General features: G+C 38.1%; 1 protein-coding gene across 5 annotated transcripts in view; it reads right to left on the bottom strand.

Annotated features, from left to right (window-relative positions):
* ROBO2 (roundabout guidance receptor 2) overlaps positions 1-20,554 on the bottom strand; it is a 1,041,091-nt gene that overhangs the window by 65,732 nt on the left and 954,805 nt on the right. For all 5 annotated transcript variants that reach the window (XM_064642976.1, XM_064642985.1, XM_064642994.1 and 2 more), the window contains 4 exons: positions 19,197-19,318; positions 12,267-12,498; positions 6,461-6,585; positions 3,522-3,693 (listed from right to left, as the gene is read on the bottom strand). In XM_064642976.1, the coding sequence (XP_064499046.1) occupies positions 3,522-3,693; positions 6,461-6,585; positions 12,267-12,498; positions 19,197-19,318 (651 nt within the window). The remainder of the gene's footprint in view (positions 1-3,521; positions 3,694-6,460; positions 6,586-12,266; positions 12,499-19,196; positions 19,319-20,554) is intronic.

Raw genomic sequence — 20,554 nt, 5'->3', positions numbered from 1 at the left:
CTTGGAGCTAATTTCTGTGCCCTTTGGAGGAGAGACCAAAGCAGTGGGATGGTGGGGAAACAGGTAATTTTGGCACTGCTTCAGAGGCAGCTGTGCTGCCATGAAGAAGAGCAGGCAGGGATGTGCTTCGAGAGACTGACTTTGGGAGGTGATGCTCCTGGACTCAAGAAAAGTACAAGCTCTGTCCAGAAAAGCCTCCAAAACATCTGAGGATCCCATCTTCTTCTGTAAAGTCAGAAACCAGTCTTTCTAAAATGGAGAATGTGAGAGCAAACCACAGAGAGCCTGTGGAGAGCTTTCAGTGGGCTTTACTCTCTCCCTCTCTTCTAGGGGAAGATGCAATCTGTCTCCAAATTAGCTTCTCAAGTTTGCAGTCTGGCTGCTTGCTCTTACCCTTCTGTGCCTCGCAATTACAACTGCAAAAGTAATAATTCATTTAAATGTCAAAATAACATATGCTTTGTGAATTTGATGACGGAAAAATAAATGGATACAGATGAATGTTACCCGCTGACGTTTGATGAAATTAATATAAGCGTTGGGGGTTGGGGAAACAAAAGGCATTACTTTTATACTTCTTTATATAATATTTAAGCAGAAGTAATAAATATGTCATCCAAGGTACCAGTGTAGTACTATTTCATATACTGCAGGTGTTTCTGTAACAATGCTGTCAGTTCAACTAATTAGAACATAGACAAGGGAAGTGTGCGACCTGTAACGCTCCATTGTTCCCGAAGACAAAAACATAATGAAATATAATGTCTTCCTCCCATTGGAGAGTAATGAAGAACAAAACTAATTTGTTGGACCAAAAATTAATTAGACACATCAGATTCGATTGTACCTATTACTGTGAAAGTTTGCAGCTGTTCCTCATATTATTATACCAATGATGGAATGTAAGAGTGAACAGGCCAACTGATGAGGAGAAATAATAGCTATGGCATTAACCAACATTGCTGTTATCTCCATTTTTGTTTCTGTTTCTCCAGCAGAAAAATTTTTAGCATATCATTAATGATCATAAAAATTTTATTCTTGATTCTCTTTTAGTGTTCCATAAAATTTTTCAACATCCTGCTTGAAGTATGGGCACAGCATTCCTGTAACAGTGAGACAATTTCTAACTAAAGAAATAATATACCTCCTACTGCTCCATATTCTCCAGGTTTTATTTTCTGGATTGTCACAGGTCTGTTATCTAGAACTGCTCTGGGAAGCCAGTAATTGATTATCCACCAGGAAAAACAGTTATTTTAAGAAAATACCTTCTTAAAAGAATAAATCCTGTATTTAAGAATAATATTTTCCTTTTTTATACACTGGACTCTGTATTTCATGACAATGAAAGTTGCAATGCTTAGAAACATAGCTTAATTCTTCTGCATCACTGACCTTCTCTGTCCATAATTCAGATTTTCTGGAGTTGTCCATTCTGTTTGCAAGCTGTTCAATAGTATAGCTAATCACCAGGCCATATAGGACTCCATTATAATACAATCATTCATTAATGTTTTCACATGCATTAAGATGTTTTGAGGTTTATTCATTAGCTCATTTTTAATCCATCCAATTAGTTTTTTTCATTTACTTAAAAAAAAAAATACCTGTTTTATGTTTTTGATTCCCAGTCAAACACTGAATGGTACCAACTCAAGTTTTCCAGAAATGGTATCACTTAAACCCTGCTGCCTTTATCAAGCAAATTTATAGTCTGAGAAATAGCTCTCAGCAATTAATAATAAAAAAGGGGGTCTAAAGAAAAGGGAGACAGACCATATATATAGTAACCACATCCAGCTTTGGGACACCAAAAGGGAAATGAGGACAGAAATATAACCCAAACAGAAAGTACTCTCCTTTACTTTTAATGCAAAAGACTCTTAAATGTGCAAAGATGCCACCAGACAGACTTGTTGAAGCAGATATTCTGGGATCATTTTAGGAACAAATAAATATCACTAAGATTAATGAGATAAAATTAAGTCTCTAAATGCCAACCAATTTTTGTCTTTTCTTACTTTATTTACACCCTAACATCCCTTTCCCTCTTCTGGCAGCAATACAGACCTCTGCACATTTAACTCTTGATTATACCAGTCATTTTTTTTTTGTAAGGAAAAATTCAGGATGAAGGGCTGTACCCAGATGTGAGGCTGAATATTCTGGGAATCATCCAATGAAGACCTTTGGTGCAAGTTTACCTCATATTAAATGACACAAGGCTACTCATGTACTTAAAATGCAACACACTTATGTGCTTTGCTGGAATAAGTGTAGTGCCTAGTTAAATTATTTCCTTAGTGAAATAATAAAAGGAGGTCCTGCTCAAAGTGGATGCAGTGACAGACTAGTCTTACAATATCAATTATTGACACAGAGGTCCAATATCCAATCCTATTAGGTGATTTCTTACTTTCAGTGCTAGAAATCTTTTTTCCCCTCTTTTCTTTGGCGTATCTTTGGTTGCCTTTTTCTAAAACCAGTGCTACCTTCACCTCTACTCTTGTATTTCTGTCTCCAGTGACAATATATTCAAAGTTGAAGTACTCTAGTTTCTGTTTTGATGAGTGGGAAACCCGAATATCATTAAACATTTAAGCAATGCTTAGGGGATGGACTTTTCTAAAGGTCTACACAGAATAGTCCATCTTTGGGATGGTGTGTTGACAACATTTTCTAGAAAGAAAATATTTAGTAACAACAGAAGTCCCACAAACAAACAAAAGTATATTCAAGTAATAACTAAATTAGGTCATACAGATAAAAGCAACAGAATTCCTGTATTAAGCACTCAAAGGAGGTACTGCTTTGCATAGCTCAGTTCAGGTTTGCTAATTATGGTTACTTCTCCTATTCTTCCATATTGTTCCTGCCTTTATGTTTTATACTTAGGAAAAATTTCAGAAGAAACAGAATCTGTGTTTCCCTCAGGTCAGGAAATCAATTCTGCATGGAAATCACTACTAAGAAATGACCATTTCAAAGGCAGGGATTATAATGCTACCTTTGCTCTCTATTTTGTCTAAAGGCCACTTACTCTTTGTCAGAGGACACTTGTCTGCTTGGGATACCTGAGAAACACTGACTTCAAATGTTCAGAAAACAACCATAAACAGTGCCTTAGGCACCAAAGGGATGAATAAGGCAATATTACAGTCATCTTAGCAGAGGGAAAAGGGAGCTCAGGCTGTTAGTTCCATAAATCCGTCAAGTTGCAGAAGTGGTAAATTCATTAAAAAAACCACATTAAGCCAGTTCCACTAGACAATCTGCATTTTCTTTTATGTCTTGGGAACATACTTCCCTCCATTGGCTACAAGAACTCTGCATGAAGGGAAGACACAACATCAGCAGGCAGTGGGACATTAAAAGGTAACTAACCAGCTCTATTCAAATCTTATCTTTTGCTCCGTGGATTTTTACGCTTCCAGAAGTGATTTATGAAAGCATTTCTGAAAGAAAAAAAAAAACAACAAAACAGGCAAAACAAAACAACAGAACAGACAATCACTTACCAATTATTATGGGCTGTGGCTCACTTTTTACTCCCACACCTGCACTGGTGCTTGCAGCAACTTCCACGCGGTACTGAATACCTGGATACAGGCCACCTATTACTACAGACCGAATGGCTGCATCTACTGTTTTGTTGATATGAAATCGAGTCTCATTACCTAGGCACCAGATCTGGGACAAAAGTCGATGTGTTAAAATAGGTGAAATTCTTCACACTCACACAATCGTGCATAGATATGACATATCAAAGCATTTCATGACAATCACTTATTTCAGGCTTCTTAACAGTGGCACTGTCCGGGAATAGCTGAAATTAGAATGGATTTAGCTCAGCAAACTCTGCCAGATCAGCACAGGACCAAGCCAGCTGCAAAAACTGCATGCAAATAACTCTCTGGACTCTGGCTCTCCATGGAATGCAAATTCTGTGGTTACACTTCTTAGAAGCCCAGACCAGATCATCCAAGTGAAAAAGATGTTTTACATTAACTAAAATCTTGTTCAGTAACATGATTACCACCAAACCTGTCCTTTAAAAAACCCACATTTTTTCCTTTCAGATTTTCCACTGAATAGCAAAAAGACAGCAAATAACATGAGAACAGGTTAAAACACTTCTTAAAGAACTAAAGAACAAACAATTTTCAAAATTCTTTCCAACTTCCTTTGGAATTTATGAAATGGAAGTACAGACTCACTTTTTACTGCTGCCTTTGTGATTACTTACATTGTTTAGGAATCCAGATATCACTTCCTGATTCAATTACTATCTAATTAATAAGCAGGAACACCACCCTATAATCTCGACTGGCATTTTGTGATGAGAACTCTCTATGATTTCAAAGTGCTACATCTGCTATCTCTGCTATTTTTTCATAGGCTTCTCCAAAGAGGTTTCAAAACCAAGACCTTCTAGGGATACTTCTTCAGTTAATGTTATCTGCATATACTGCTTCTGTACTATTTAAAAATGCATTTACAACCTCTCAAGAAAATCAATGCACAAATACATCACATGTACACTCACATAACAATAATAGCAGAAGAAAGCACTACTGCTGGAACCACTGTCAGCAACCAACTGATGCATCTAAGCAACATCAATGCTATCTTTACCCTTATTTTTGACCCTGCTTAGTGTTTTATCACATCTTCTCTTTTTTTTTTCCTCTTTTTTTCCTGTGAAACACTGAGAAAGATTTGAAGGGAAAAAAAACTCCTCTGTTTTCCTAAGCTCAATGAGATCTGATTCGCAGGCAAGAATGAATTAGGGTGAGAAACTGTTGCATTCATTCCTTTTCTCCTTATCTGTCCTGGTCTTAGTTTACAGCAGCTATGAGATGCCATTAATTAAAGGCATTTAATTAATAAATTAATTTACAGGTGCTCCTATGCTTGAAGTAGAATCAACAGATCTACTTTCAATTTGTCAGATACTGCACTGTGAAACCTCATCAGACATTTTTTGCTCAGGGAAATATTAAACTGCAGCACAGTCCCAGCAGCCAGCTCACTAATCAGGCAGCCACCTAATCTAACACAGAAGGGATGTAATAGGTAGTGACTCCAGCTGTTTTTATACACAGCCCAGAGGTCTGAGCACTCACCTGGAACATGGCTTTTATTAACCATCAGCCCTCTTTGTTTCATATCTACATATTCTGTGGTTTAGGAATGTACTTTACTTATTTGCTTGTAAGCCCTTGACGATTTATATTGACTTTATATTAGAGTCAGGACCAAGATTAATTAAGCCAAGAGATAATTATTAATTGATATGAAAATTAGATCAATAAAATACTGGGATTAATAAATCTTGATATTGACTGAAAGCAAAACAAAGGAAGCCCTGTGCTAAACATAAATATTGTATTTACTGCATCCCTCTGACCAGGCAAAAAGGTGGAAGAAGTTGAACCAATTAGTTGATTTAAAAGTCAAGCACCTTCTCCCTTCTTCATGCTGTGTTCCCTCAAGGTACCCCATGGCCAAAAAAATTACACCTTTCTGTGTGAAATAAGCTGCACCCACCACTTCCAACCTTTGTGGAAAGCAGCAAGAAAGCTGCCCTGCACTATTTCAATTAAAAATTTCACACTTGCTGTATAGGTCAGCCACAGCAAGGCTGATTTACCAAGCAGTGTGCTCCATGGTCACAAGCCTGCCATAATGCTGAACCTTGCCCAGTCATCTTCTCCATAGTTCTCCAACCCAATAACACCGCATTTCTTTCATGTTGGCAAAATATACTTGTGCCAAAGTGATCTCAGTGTGGAATTATAGACTACAACAAAATTTAAAGATAATATAAAAGGAGTGGATACTTTGAGCTATCATAGCAACAAAGAAAAAGAATGTACAGCCCAATGGAAACAACTCTCATGTAACAAACTCTGGATAGAGTAGTTCTGTTCAACCTGTTCCTCAGAGCAAACAAGCCAGCATTTTAAGTTGTGAAGCTTGACAGAAATAGTACTTAGAAGAAGCCTTGTATTCTCCCAGAGCCACAGTCCTTGACTTTGCCCTTGAAGTGTTAAGAGTAGCATTTTTGCAGGGGAAAGAAAAGGTATCTTTCCTGCTAGCTTTTCTGCCAGATTAAAGGCATCCTAAGACAGGGACTTCACTGCTTGTCTTTAGAGTACAGAAGCCCTTAACAAAAAACTCCTCTTCTTTCCTTCCACAGCAGGGAAAAGTAAGAAAGAGAAGTACTGTAAACTAGCTGGAAATTACATCTCTCTTCCATGGTATTTTTTATTTTTAATATAACAGTAGTACTGCTTTAAAAAAAAAAAAAATCCATAAGCAGTCAGTCCTCTTTCTCCATATAATTACAAGGGCAGCTGTAAAAGATGTCAGAATCTAAATCCATAAACGTGGCTACTGTTCAAGCAGGCTGTTTCCTTAAATTCACAACCCTTCCATTAGACATCATTCCTACCTTATACTCCTGGATGACTCCATTTTGGTGATCTGGAGGGGGAGGATCCCAGGAGATGCTGATGCTCGTGCTGTTGTGGTTTCCAACTGTCAGGACAGTAACAGACTGAGGAGGGGCACTTGGAGCTACACCAAGGAGAGAGAACAAACAGAAACAAGACATTAATCCATTTGTTAGAGCACGAAGTCTGCTGAAACCCTGCAAGAGCAAGCAGGCAGTATAGAAAGTTCACACTCCCTGCAGGCCTAGGTATGCACATTTTGTTAGGCACTGTCAATTTTGAAAAATGCCTTTCTGGAGAGAAGCATAGAGCTGAATGACAATGTGGAATTTGTGGCAATGGAGAATCAATACAAATCACTCCTCATTTATTTATATTTAGCATTTCTTAATTTTGCATTGGAACTGGTCTCACTCCACCCTTTGTTTCCCATAATAAACATGGATAGTTACATATATATCAACCAAGTCACGTGTGAAGCTGCTTCATCTGGCCTGAAAAGTGTTTTGGTTCTTCTTTCTCCACATAATAATAATAATAGGATCCTTTTTTGTTTCTATTCATTCTTCAGGAAGACATTAAAAGGTTTAAACATAAAACCTTGCATCTCTGAAGTGGAAAAGGGTTAAATTGTTCATGGTTTTACATCAAATACCAGTGAATAGGGCAGGTGCTAAGTTAGGTCAGATATATACTTATGTCCTTTTTTTTCCCCTAGGCAAATTGCTTTCTCTTCAGAGGCCTGTTCAGTTCAACCATTCACAGCTGTTTGGCTGGTCACTGCATATCAAGGCCAATTCTACAAGACAATTGCTTGCCAGCTCTCCTAGTTGTCTAGAAGTGTGAAAAAAAAAAAACATAGTTGTTAGTGATCAAGGCTATGCTGGCAAGCCCCTGTTGCAGTTACACCAGCAGCAGGGTGGTTTTGTTGGCTAAGGACATGTGGATTGGGAAGTGGAGCAGAAGCTCAGCTATGGAAAAGTCCCTTCTGTGAGCATCTGCTGCATCTCCACGTGGAGCTCTCCCACCATAGCTACAGCTGCCAGTGCAGAGGGCTGGGAATATGGCCCTCCCCAGCCACTTAAAACCTCTTGCAGCCCCCCCTTGCCCTTCCCTTTCTTCCAAGTAAGTGTTGAAACACCACCACAGTGGCAAGATAAGGCACTGAGGTCGAGTGTGTTATATTAAGGTATGGTCCTTGGGGGGGGAAAGTTATTGATAGTAACTGCTCTGAAATGGACCAAAAATCCAACTATTCCATTTATCCCAGTCCCTCTACCTAGTCCTCAACAAAACTAACAGAAAGAGGCTAGGAAAGAGTGAACTAATAAAGTGAGTGTATATTGATACCTCTCCAGGACAATTTTCCAATTCACAGAAGACTGTCGCTTAGACACCTTCTGTTCCAGGGTGATGTCTTTGTGTTCAATAACTATTTATGGAGTTTGTCTTCCGTGTATTTGTCATGGCCTTTAATATGATCTTAAAACATTTAATATGAAATATGGATGCCGATTTTGAAGACTTATAGTAGACCTTGTACCAGAACCTAAAATATTTATCAGTCCCCCACCCCAGCTTCAAATCTAGATAGCCCTCTGGTTTTGGGCATCTCACATCCTGTGTTACAGCTCCCTGACTCCATTTCCCTGGTCTAGAGTGACTGAGCTCTATGGTAACAGGGCTCTACTCTTATCTTTAACAGATATCCTGAGTGCATGACCATGCTTGGACCACGCTTCTCAGAAAAGCCAAGACCTCTGGCATCTCTGTATTAAAGTCTGGCAGGTTTAACACAACCAAGCACAGCCACAGATATCAGAGGTATTCCGGTCTACTGAGCCAATTCAGATTTTCTTATTGTTCCCCATGACCTCTTTGAGACTGGCTGTGTTCCCACTTTGGAAGCTTCTCAGTACTTGACCTGGCACAGGCTCGGGGAGCTGAGCTCAAATCTTTACCCTGATAACCCTGAAGAGTTGGAGTACTCTGTTGCAGGAAGGACATAACTTCAAACCAGGGTATCAGAGGTGGGGACAAGGGACCATACAAGATTATATCAGAAAAAGAAAATATTTTAGACAAAACATGAAACCCATACTACAGTCCCTGGGGGCTGCACATTTCGACAGCTACATTTTCAGAAGCTGGTTCAGCTGCAAAGCTTGCAGAGCTTGGTATAGTCCTTGTGACCTTGCCTGATGCAGAGAAACAGTGCACTGGAGGGGAGAAATGGAGCTGTATTGTGGACAATTTGACTCTTAGCCAGCTCAAGCGAAGCACAGAAAGGTGGCCTTGGGCTACTCCTTGCAACTGTGCAAAGCATAAAATTGGGGAAGTTAATAGTTGCATTGTGTGTTTTATGGCAAGGGAAATAATTTGCCACACAGTAAAACAATCAGCATTTTACAAGTCTTCAAGGTATTCAACAACAAAACCGTGAATAAATATATGTGTGTGATATTAATTAGCATATTTTAAAAGAAAATAAAAATCATAAAAATGGTAAAGCTTAACACTGTACAACTCATTTTTGTTTTTAAGTACAATGGAACTTAAGTACAGTGCTCAAATGTATGCACTTTCATTTCTCAAACAAAAAGGGTATTCAGAAATATAATTTCTTATATAGACATACCTGGGAGAATGGGGAGTGTGAATGCAAAGAAATGTAAAATGAATACCATACCCTAACATTTAAAGAAAAACATACTGTATTCATTTATTTGTCTTTGCATTTAAATGCTATGAGTATTGTAGTTAATATTCTACCAGCACATGGTGGGGTTTTTTTGGAGGATATATGATAACTTGCAAGCAAAACTAAAACTGTAGCTGATGAATACAGCTGAAAGTATCATTTTAAGAGCCAGACTAAGGTGAGGAGGAACTGACAGACAGCAGCTGATAAAAGCTAAGGAGACTTCCATTACCAACTGTCCTATTTTTATGATGACAAACAAAAGACTACTCCAAAAAGTTATTCCAAGAGAGATTTAAAACAGTGGATGCAACTGAAAAAAAAAGTCATCTGTCTCTAGAGCAAGTATGAAGGAAACAGTGAAAGTGATACAATAAAATATTTGATTTAGCTCCTCTTTGTATGTGTGTACACATGTATGTATATAATAGTTCTGCTTCCTCTCTCTGATAATATCACTCTGTAAGCTGGCACCATGATATAAATTAAGCCTCTCGTCTGACACTGCTGCAGTTATTAAATAGATCACATTGAAAAATAACATTTTTAAAACCATTTTCTCATTTCCCTTGCTGCTGGCTTGTGGAGAACACCTTGCCTGCTTCTTGACAGGTCAATTATTCCAGTGCTCAGCTTCTTCTTACAGATATGAAAGAACCCAAATCGCTGCTCATCTTTTCCAGACGCAGCCAAACAGAATTCCATTTGTTACCTTCACAAGGCCAAAGAGGCAGGAGATGGATGGATACTGAACTGTGACAAATGCCTGATCTAGAGGAAAAGTCTAACTGCAGCAAAATTGATTTTTGGGGGTAGGCCTCAGACGTAACATCGCATGTAAAATTCAATCCAGCAGAAAGCTGCCACTACCTTCTGGTCGTACTCTGCCTTTATCAGGGCTATTTGTTTTGATGTCACAAAAAACTTCCAACACGCGTATCACTCTTCCAAATTATTTTCTAAAAATAGCATAGCTGACATTTTTTAAAAGTCAAGCCTAAAAAAGCTCATTTTCGAAATGGAATCACAGGTGACCCAGCAAGTGGGATACCTTTAAATAGACTGCCATCTTTCTTCAGTGGATGAGAAGCAAACCACTTTCATTAAACATTTAGTCGGTGCTATTTTTGAAATACACGAACACCCATATAATTACAAGGATAACGTGAGGAATTAAAGGAAATATCTGTAGAACTGCATCTACCCAATGCCTTAATTTTCTCATGGAAGTACATAATTTTATCACCCAGAGAAGAGGAAAAATTTTTTACAGGGGCTGACATTTGTCAGGTGATAATACTACATGTTCTAGGCTGATGTTTTTTTGAGAAGAGATAGTTGTAAACAGACTCCTTGAAGGTTATATTAATCTACAAAGCAGATCCTTGGCTGTGAGTTATACATATCTGTGGGCATGAAATTTTTTTAAATCCTCACTATGTGGAAAGCTATTCCACATGAAAAAAAGTGTCCTTTAAGGTAAGAAATTACCTGACAGGCTCTGCTGGTAGCTGAGGTTTATAAAAGAGAATGTCATTCCTCAAGTATTTTATAGAAATAGACAGGAGGTATAAAATCTTCTCCTTTTTTTCAGTAGTTCTTAATTTACCTTTAGCAAGAGACAGTTAGATGAAGCTAAATAAACATCAAAAATCAACTGAAATTGGACAAGAAGAAAATCTGCTAGTGAGAGGACAAAATCCTACATTTTAACTCTAGGAAAGCAGTTGCACCTGTAGAAAGCTTTTTACAATTTTCTTTTTTTTTTTTTAATTAAAAAAAAAAGCTTTGTTCAGACTGCTGCAAAGATATTCTTTACCAACTGATTTAGGCTTTACTGTTTGAACAAAGAACTGGGAGCCACAAAGTCTCAAATTCCAAATGAGACTTGAGCAATGCCTTCCTACACACTCTTCTACATGTTGCAGTGCAGTGAATTTCTTCATCCATAACGTGCCAACTCCAACCAAGTCATCTTCAGGATTACTTACATGTTGGGCAATAATCATAACAAATCAAAGAGAAAAGTGAGTAATAAGCAAGTCTGTTCTAGAATTAAAAAGTACTTGGCAATCAACACTAAATTAAACCTCAGGAGACCACTGTAAATTATTAAGATGCACCTTCAATAGGAAGGAAAGAGTGCACTTAGAACCCTTTGAAACCATATGAACATTTTGAAGCTTCACCAATATTTCTCTTGTTTTGAAAAAAAATATAGAAAAAAATCAGTGAAACAGAGAAAATAATTCTCATTGTTATGACCATCTTGCATTTACAGGAGAGATTCTCCAGGCAAAGGCTGCATTAGATAAGTAGAAAGACAGGTTTCTAAGAGAAAATTATTAAAATTACTTATATCTCACCTCACTCCCTCTACTTTTCAAATCAAAACCAGAAGCCTTGGAGTTCATATGCTTTAGCAAAACTATATACAGGCTGTATGCTACAGATACAAAAGCCTGAACAACTCAGTAGTGTAAACTGTTTACTATGTCTGAATTCTGCCTGTTTCAGAGAGGCTTGAAAGGTGCTTGAGGAAATCCTCCAAAGGGCTGAACTGTGCAGTTTCATGAACAGTGTGCTAACAGAAACACTGAAGTGGCATCCCCTTGAGACTGGAGTTCCTTCAGACCAGTTAAACATGTGTCCTTCTCTACTCCTCATTTCCCAACCAACTGTTCATCTGCATTATTATCCACTGAGAAAGATGTGCTTAATATCAAACGCTCATCTGCAAAAGCTTTCATTTGTTTTTTTTTTTTTCAAAGTGCAGACCAAACCCTTTTATTGCAGCAGCAGTGGTTATAAAAGAATGGCTGCAGCACACACTTTTTGGAAGACCCAAAGCCATCGCTGCATTAGAAGGATGTATCAACTAAAACAATAAAAGACTGACCCGGTGCTTTCTCGTGGAACACTTAAAGCACAAAACTGAACATTATGTCAAATTCTTACCTCGCCTGTGTATCTAAAAAACAGAAATCACATGGAGGAAACAGAGCTGAACAAATGCATACACACCATAACCAAAATGGTCACTGTTCCTTTCCCCCCCAGTGCTAGGTATGGAAACCTGTTGCTTTTCTGGCCGTTTTACCAACCTTCCTCTGTGGTACGAGCAGATTTGGATTCACTGTCCATTCCTTGGAATTCATTGAAATAAGGGCGAACCTTTATTTCATAAGTGACCCCTTTCTTCAAGCTGACGAGGACAGCACTGCGCTCAGTGGGGACTTTGACCTCCAAATTCTGCCACACAGCTGGAGAAGGCAGGCCAGACGTCTGGCGGTACATCACCCTGTAGCCCTGAATAAACTGGGACTGGCGGTCAACCTGGGAATGACATTAAACAATATAGCAATAAACATATTGAAGTTAAAAAACAAACAACCTGCATAAAAAGAAAACAAAACGTTTGCCTAGGATACTTTTGCCCTCATCAAAAAGAGAAAATTAACATTTGGTGCTGAATTTAATAATCAAACTGCTTTCTTGTAAGTCACTCTTGATTAATTGTCTGCAAACTACATTTGTCTCACATTACTTGTTACAGAACATTTCTTTCTGCTTTGCTTTCTCCAGCTCTGTATATCATGGCAAATACCACCTAAAATCATAAAACAAGGCCCCACCCCTGCAACAAATCATGAAAAGGAAACTTTGGCATAAGGCTTGCTGCATGTAAACTTACTGAGCATGTCTTGGCTACTGATGTGCTGAAATATGAGAAGAAAAGAAAAACAAATTCTTCTCAGAAAAGGACAAGTCTTTGAAGATACGCTGCATGCTTACAGTTAGTCCACTACTTGGCTCACAGCTCATGGGATGCACAGGAAAATAAAATAAACATAAGACAGATGCAGAGAAAACAAATTCCAAAGACATGTCCTGTTTCTTGCATTCACAGTCTGAGCAGTCTCTTTGCATCCTGAGGTTGTGATGCTTTCAGGCCATCAGATGGAGATGGAATGTTGGTTTTGGTTTATATTTTATTCGTTGCTAGGCAAGCAGAATTCAAGATTGGACCACGCACAGAAGTTTAACAATTTTAATCTATCATAAATATAAACAGGATTTTTATTTGAAGAAAAATTTTACACGTGTTTTATCTTGGAGAGGTTGCATGCATTTTTTATCTTGCAGGAAAAACAAAGAAAGCAAACCCCAGTGATTTTAGCTATTATGATGCTTGGATTAATTCTGCCTGTAAAAAACAGTCAAAACAATTTGATGTATAAAACTAAACCAAATCCAGCTGCTTCTGTAGCCATCAAATAAAGAGCAAAGAAAGTGCAGCACAAACAACAAGACTATACAGCTGGGTGTTTGGTAAACCTCTGGGTTATAACCAAGATTCAACAAGTAGGATATCTCTTGTTTTCCTGTCAATTTGCTAGCTCAAAGATATTCCAAAATTAGAGATACATTTGTTTGACTTCTCTTAAGAATAAATGAATTTAAGGTTGAAAACACAAACCACAGTCTATTATGCTTCTCCTATAATCCTGTTACAGTTTATTGAGGCATTCAGAGGGGACACAGACTCTTAGACATTAAAAAAGCAGGGCAAGCAAGAAGAAAGCTTTATTTATGAAAGCAAGGCAGAAATGTCTTTCATCAAAACTGTCACTGTTAAAAACCTTGCAACATATGTTACAACAACATTAAGCTTGCATTTTATAAACTTCTCTACGTTCACTTTAAGTGAATTTATGCACTGAAAGAGGGATATAACTCACAATAATAGCTTGTTAATACCGAAAGAATCAAGCTGTGTTTTTAAGAAGAACATTAAGCAGCTGTTTCCAGATGAAGGGAGTCTGTAAATCAGAGTAAATTGTTTTTATCCATGTTTGACTTTGATTAACTAAATGTTTTACGGACAGAAAGACTTCTATGAACCCCGCGTTTACTGCAAAATTCAGCAAAAATAACACTTTCGTGCACTTTGCAATACAGATCCTTAACCTAAATTACAATATAGCGTTATGGTGTTTAATAATCAAACATCAAGTTTGATTCTTGCCTAACTTCTGAGTTAGAAGCTACACTGAAAAGTGGCATAACTTAGAACATTCCGCTTTTTCTTTGCTGTGTGCTCCAGCTCTGCTGACTGCTGCCTAGTGGAGAACAACTGGAAATTCAGAATTGACGAGGCTGAACACTGTGTGCTGCTACAAAACGGAACGGAAAGTGTTTTGTAAAGCACAAACACAAGTGCCCCCACCAACTCACTGAGAAGAACTGGACCCCTATAGTTAACAATACAGTGTAACAATTTTGATTGCATTACACTTCTGTATCTATTTGTTTATAGGTAATATACAAATTGCCCATACATGTATTTTCCTCCTAGACTTTTAAGTTCCTAACCTGAAAGACTAAACAATACAAGGGTTATGAAAATAGGCACAACAAGGCTGACGTGTTTATGGGTGCTACAATCTAGCTTGATTTGGGGCTCACACAGTTTTCACAGAGCTTTCAATTAGAAGTTAGATTACAACTGGGCTGAGTGATCTGCCTGAATTTAAGATTATTGACAGTAAGTTCACTCCACTGTTTATGCTTAGGGAAGGCACTGACATAAGAAAATACTATGCATTTTTAATGTATTCTATAAACATCCAGTTGCATTCAAAATCAAGGAGAGGATACTAAGCTCTATCTCATGCCCAGTTAGTCTGAATGAACAGGGCCTCCTGCAAGGTCAAAATATTGGGAAACTGCTCTGAGGGCACTTAGTTCATTTATTTGGAAAGGTGGATTTTTTTTTTTGTTTGGTTTGGAGTTGTCAAAATAGTGAAAAATCCCTCTTGAATAATTACCTGGACTGACCAGAGACATTTGTGAGGTGTATGACAGGTATATTTCACATATACATACACTCATACTTTTGTACAAGTAAACATATATATACATATATGCATATGTTATGTTTATATGCACATATATATGTTTATATACTTGCACACACAAAGCCTATGACTTAACAGTTTGCTGCATTTTTGTGGTAATTATGTGTCACGCCTACAGCAGGCCACTAAAAAGAAATCCCTATATGCTTAGCAATTAAGAAATTAATTCAACTATGCTGAGCATTAAATATCTCTGTAAGTTTGGTACATGTTCACACGCAGGCAGAGTTGCAGAAACACGCGCTGTGACTTGATGAAAGAATTTAATACTTTCTAGCTATTCTCATTTCTCTCTCTCTCTCTTTTTTTTTTTTTGGTAAGTGGTTGCCACTTGTACAAAGTGCTCAGCATTACTTCAGTGTTTGCAGGAACCCTCTGCACTGAAATACTGGGATCCGACAACATTTCTAGAATTCCCGTGACACTTAAACACTCTTGAATTTGTACAAGCAGCAGTGATATCAACTCAAAAGATCTGCAAGAGTTGCTGATCTAAAGACACACTTTCTCCCTCAAAGGACAGGAGGCAGAAAATGCAGATGCTCCTTAAAAGGCAGAAGAAAGAAGTTTATGAGTAGTTGCTACTCAGCACTGACTTAATGCTTTAAGGCGATCTACAAGTATAATTGGTCCTCTGTGCTCTTTCTCACCCCCTTTTATGATGAGTACATAGTGCAGGAGGTATCTACAAAGCCATTTCTGCAGAACAGGAAACTTGTTTTCCCTGCATGTTCAAATCTGCACATGCCCCAGCAGAACACAAGACAGGTTCAATGGCTATTAGACTGTTAAAAAGATGGCAAGAAATTCACAATGCAGATTATGCTGCAAACATAAGCTCCTCCCAGGCAAACATGCTAATCTGCACCCTAAAGACATTTTGTAATATGCTCTGTAGCATATTTCTGCCCCAAAATACCCTAAGAAATACTCTGCTCCCACAGCAATACCCACAGCAATTCTCCATCTGGGCAGAAAAAGCTTTCATGCTGTGCTGAATTCACTACCATGGACTCACACTACTCTCTGGAAATTCAAACTGCACTAGTATTTATCTGTCCTACAGGAACAAGGCACAAAGAGATGATACACTGGAAGACAGTCTAATGGACTTGACTCTTGAAGCTTCCAGTGAAGTACATTCATTTAAGATCTACATCAAATTAAAAGACAGATGAAAATAAATTATCCTTCTGCCTGGTAGCCTCCGAGAAGGCAGTCAGGATTTCAAAGCAACAATTCTTTTGTCATATCGAAGAACTTATTTTTGTTCCTGCTTGTGCCACAGGGCTTCTTTCTAATGCAGAAAACATCTCATATCTGGTCACTAATGAAACTTTCAGTTCAATGCCCACCGAGGTTACAAGTGCTGAACCACAGCTGAGGTCAGCTAAAAAAGTGCTTGGAGTACACCATATGCTCTTGCAATGCAAAATGTTTTGATAAAAGTAAAAATAAGTCATGTCCAGGGCTTGCAATCAGCCATTTGATAACAGTGGGCATATCTGACTCCACAAGTCTCTTCAGCAACAACTACCTCTGCACCTCACCTCTCTATGTGTAAAGTTAGGATAATGACACATTTTTACCATTGTGATGTTAAATTCAGCGCTACTTGTGAAGCACCCAAATGTTACAGTTGAGAGCATGACAGATAAGCAAGCATGTGAGACAAACTAATAATTTTTTATTCAATGAAAGGTTTCAACAGTATGAATTTAATAAGACCTGGCACCACACAGTGAATAAAGAAGATAAAAAGAAATGTTGAATAGCTCCATGAAGAAGATCCTGTATGTGACCAGATAATTACAGCTGTATTTTAATATCTATGCACAAGAGGAATAAATTTAAGTGACAGTGAAAACCTAACTTCTGACATTCCTCTTCCTTTTCTTTTTTTCTTTAACACTCACTTTGTAAGCCTGACCTTCCTTCAAAACAGATAAAATATGTGTGTATATGCCTGTGCATATTTTAAAATTGCAACAGAGTAGCAGGAAACTATTTCGGAAATTCTAAACTCAAATTTGAAAACAGAGAAAGAAAAACCAAAACCATCCCACAAAGGAGGAAGAAAGTGGTGTTAATTTGCTGTGTCAGGATGCCAGAAATTCACTAATCCAGGACATTCCTTGGCACTCATTCTCTGAATTGCAGAAAGTCAACACAAAGAGTCTTATGACTCTCATGGCACTTCTGTTCCTTTGTATGATAGCTACACTATCTAACCATTTTATATTAATAGTGTGGTCTTTATTCTCTGGACAGAGTGGGATTTTTTCCTAGAGACTATGGTTAATTAATTGGTTTTGTTCTGGTTGCTGGGTAGTTTCTAATTAGCTGCTTCAGAGATCTTTCTTTGTGTGTGTCTTCCCATGGGCAATTCCAAAATGTCTCTACAGAGGCCTGCGAGCTTGTCGGGTGGCATTGGGTCACTGCTTTGAGGATCTTCCCAATAAGCTGATATCCAGAGCATTCCCAACAATTTACCTTTACCTTACCATGTTTTCTTCACTCATTACTTGTTCAGTAGGGGCACCAAGAGACTCTTTTAGAGGAATATATATAGATATATGTATATATGTATCTCCCCATGTACACACACACATAAATACATATACATCTATATTTCTTTATAATATAATGACATTGCTTACATGGTATAAAACTGAATTCTGTTTATACTGAAGGTTCCTTTTGTAACATATGCTAGAGCAAGGGCCAGCCTATGAAACTGTATTTCTGATAGCTGTCACATCCAAGAAAGGGCTTGAAGGAGCACCACATGGATGTAACTGGCTGCTAACATCCAGAGCTTCTAAACTACTGATCCATCTGTTTGGGCGAAAGGGTTTGCTACAAAGGTTAGTCAGCCTGTTCTGGAGGTATGTAGCTGAAACAGAGAGCATTTTTAGAAAGGCAAGCTGCAAATTGACATCATCGAAGGAAAATTGCAGTGACACATACTCTAAATAATCTTCTAAGAAAGATACATTTGTGGGTTTCTCTATTCTAATCTGTACCCTGACCACTGAAATCTGTCAGAACAAGGATGGTGCATAAGCCCCCATAAATATGGCTGAGTTGTGCAAAAACAACAGTAATCCTTATAATACACCATCTATCACCACGCTTCTTATCTCCTGTTGTGTAATCCTCTGTGCACATTAACCTCTTAGCAACATGACATGCAGAAGAAAACCCCTGAGTATTGTGAATACCCCCTTAGCAGAATTCATCCTCTATAAAACAACAGTTTCAGTGATGTGCAGAGCAGTACTATTTCTCTCATTCTTCCACCCGTGGCTCTCCATCCTCTGGGGCAGATGCCCCAAGAGCAAAGCACTCTTTCTGGTGTGCAGTGCCCTGGGAACTCTCTCCTTCTACTGTTACAAATCCTTTGCTTCAAGCCTCAGGAAGGGAAACATAGCATTTTGAAAGCCAAAACACTATATCAGAAATTCTAACCAGTAGTTTGACCCCTCAAATAGAAACGTTGTTAAGTATTGCCAAAAAGTCTTCTATAATGAAAGGATGTTCAGATTGTGGGTAAAGATTATGCTAGAAAACCAGATGCTACACAGTGGATCAGGCATTAGCACCATGTGCTTCTGACTTCACTAAAAGTGCCCTATAGGAAAGCTATTTTTTTCATTTTTGGGTCACTAAATAATAGGGTATTGTCAGAGGTCCATATGCCTTGAAGTGCAAAGTGCTTTTTCATACAGCAATTTCGCGTTGATATTTAACTTTGATTATTTTTTGACATGCAGAGTAATGAATTCACAGATCAATTATCCTCTAGATTATGGTGTTAAGCATATTCATTTTTATCATATTTTTCTAGCCAGACAGACAACTCACATTGAGCAGAAGACTGAAGACATTGAACCTGCCTGTCTTGAAAGAGAAAATAAAAAGACTATTTCATTAACTTATATATATATGCATGTGTGTGTGTGTATGTATATACACACCTGTGGAATGTCACTTTGTCAGAGCACTCACACTGGGGTGAAGAATGGAGCTTTGGGTGGTAAAAAATTGAAGGGATAAGTAGGCAAAATAGGCAAACTGCAAATACTGTTAAGGTAATAACAGAGGTCTCACCGTCCAGGTGACTTGAACTGTCGTGGGTGTCAGCACAACAGGATTGTGCAGCCGTACAATGACATCTCCCAGCTCTTTCTGGACTTGCCTGTGATCCACACCTTGTGCTGGTGGGCTGATATCTGCCAGGCACACACACGAAAGCATTATTTTAATGAAAAGAGCTATATATGGCATCAATAAAAAGTACTGATTTAAACATCCTTCATAGTTCTGGTTTTTAAAACAATACAGCACTAAGGTTTAAATACGAACTCCAAAGAATATCAAGTAATGCAAGCAAACCACTCACCTTTAGCCACTTAGGAAATAAAGAAACATAAATATCTTTAAATGAGTATTGAGACTAGATGGCAAAGTTTTCTCTGCTCTAGTAAGTGATGAGAGAGATGCAATGTTCACCAGTTCCAAAACACTCAGATAATAATAATGCTGCCTAGATGCCTGGAACCAAATTGGTTAGTATAATTTAAGAAAATGAACAGGTTTCATTTTGGTTGTTTTTTTTTTTTGTAAATTTTCTTAGACCATACATGACATTAAGTCATTATATGTTTCTAATCTGTCACTAAGCTTGCCCTCCCCACACGCCATGCACACAAGAAACCAAACACTAAAAATAACATTTTCCTCTGCAAAGCAAATTTTCCCTTTACAGACACAGATAATGAAATCTAGCGCAAATATGAAAAAAAACAAAAGAATTAATTTAGGAAGCCAAACTGATTTTGATCTAATAAAAGGCCAAAAAACCCAATCTACCAAAAAAAATTTTCTTTTCAAGATTATGTGCCCTTCAAAGTGTGTGGGGAAATTGTTTCTTCTAGTCAAAATCTGAAGCTATTTGGTAGCTCAATATACACATATGGAGATTTGTGATTCCAACTCCAGCACCACACGTGGTCCCAGTACCAAGTCCTTAGGGATCACATTTGGGTTGTTGTGTTAAAATGAATGAAGGTTTATATCACCTCTGCTAAACTGCAAACTGTGTCAGAAAATGGGGAAGGAGGTAGGCAATGTGTCTTTTTTACACTTCACCAAAAGGAGAATGCTGGGCTACAGCTATCACCCAACTAATCTATCACTGTAGCATCTCCCTTCCCTCCAACTTAGACAGAAATTGGGGGGGGATCTGGAACACAAGCACAGATTATATTCAAAAGGGCTTGACAAATTATGGTCATGCCTGTCTAGACATCTGTGAATTCTGCTTGGTTTTGCCTTGGGGTTCACTAGTCAAAGACAGTTGCCCACTTTCTGGATCAACATCGTGTCCTTGTGAAGAGAATACATACATAAAACTTTTTGCCCCTCTGATGGACTTAGATGTGGGAGCAGGCATCACGTGACTTCAT

The sequence above is a fragment of the Pseudopipra pipra genome, chromosome 2 (genome assembly GCF_036250125.1).
Source record: "Pseudopipra pipra isolate bDixPip1 chromosome 2, bDixPip1.hap1, whole genome shotgun sequence".
Classification (NCBI taxonomy): Eukaryota; Metazoa; Chordata; class Aves; order Passeriformes; family Pipridae; genus Pseudopipra; species Pseudopipra pipra.
This window is presented reverse-complemented; position numbering and strand designations above follow the sequence as displayed.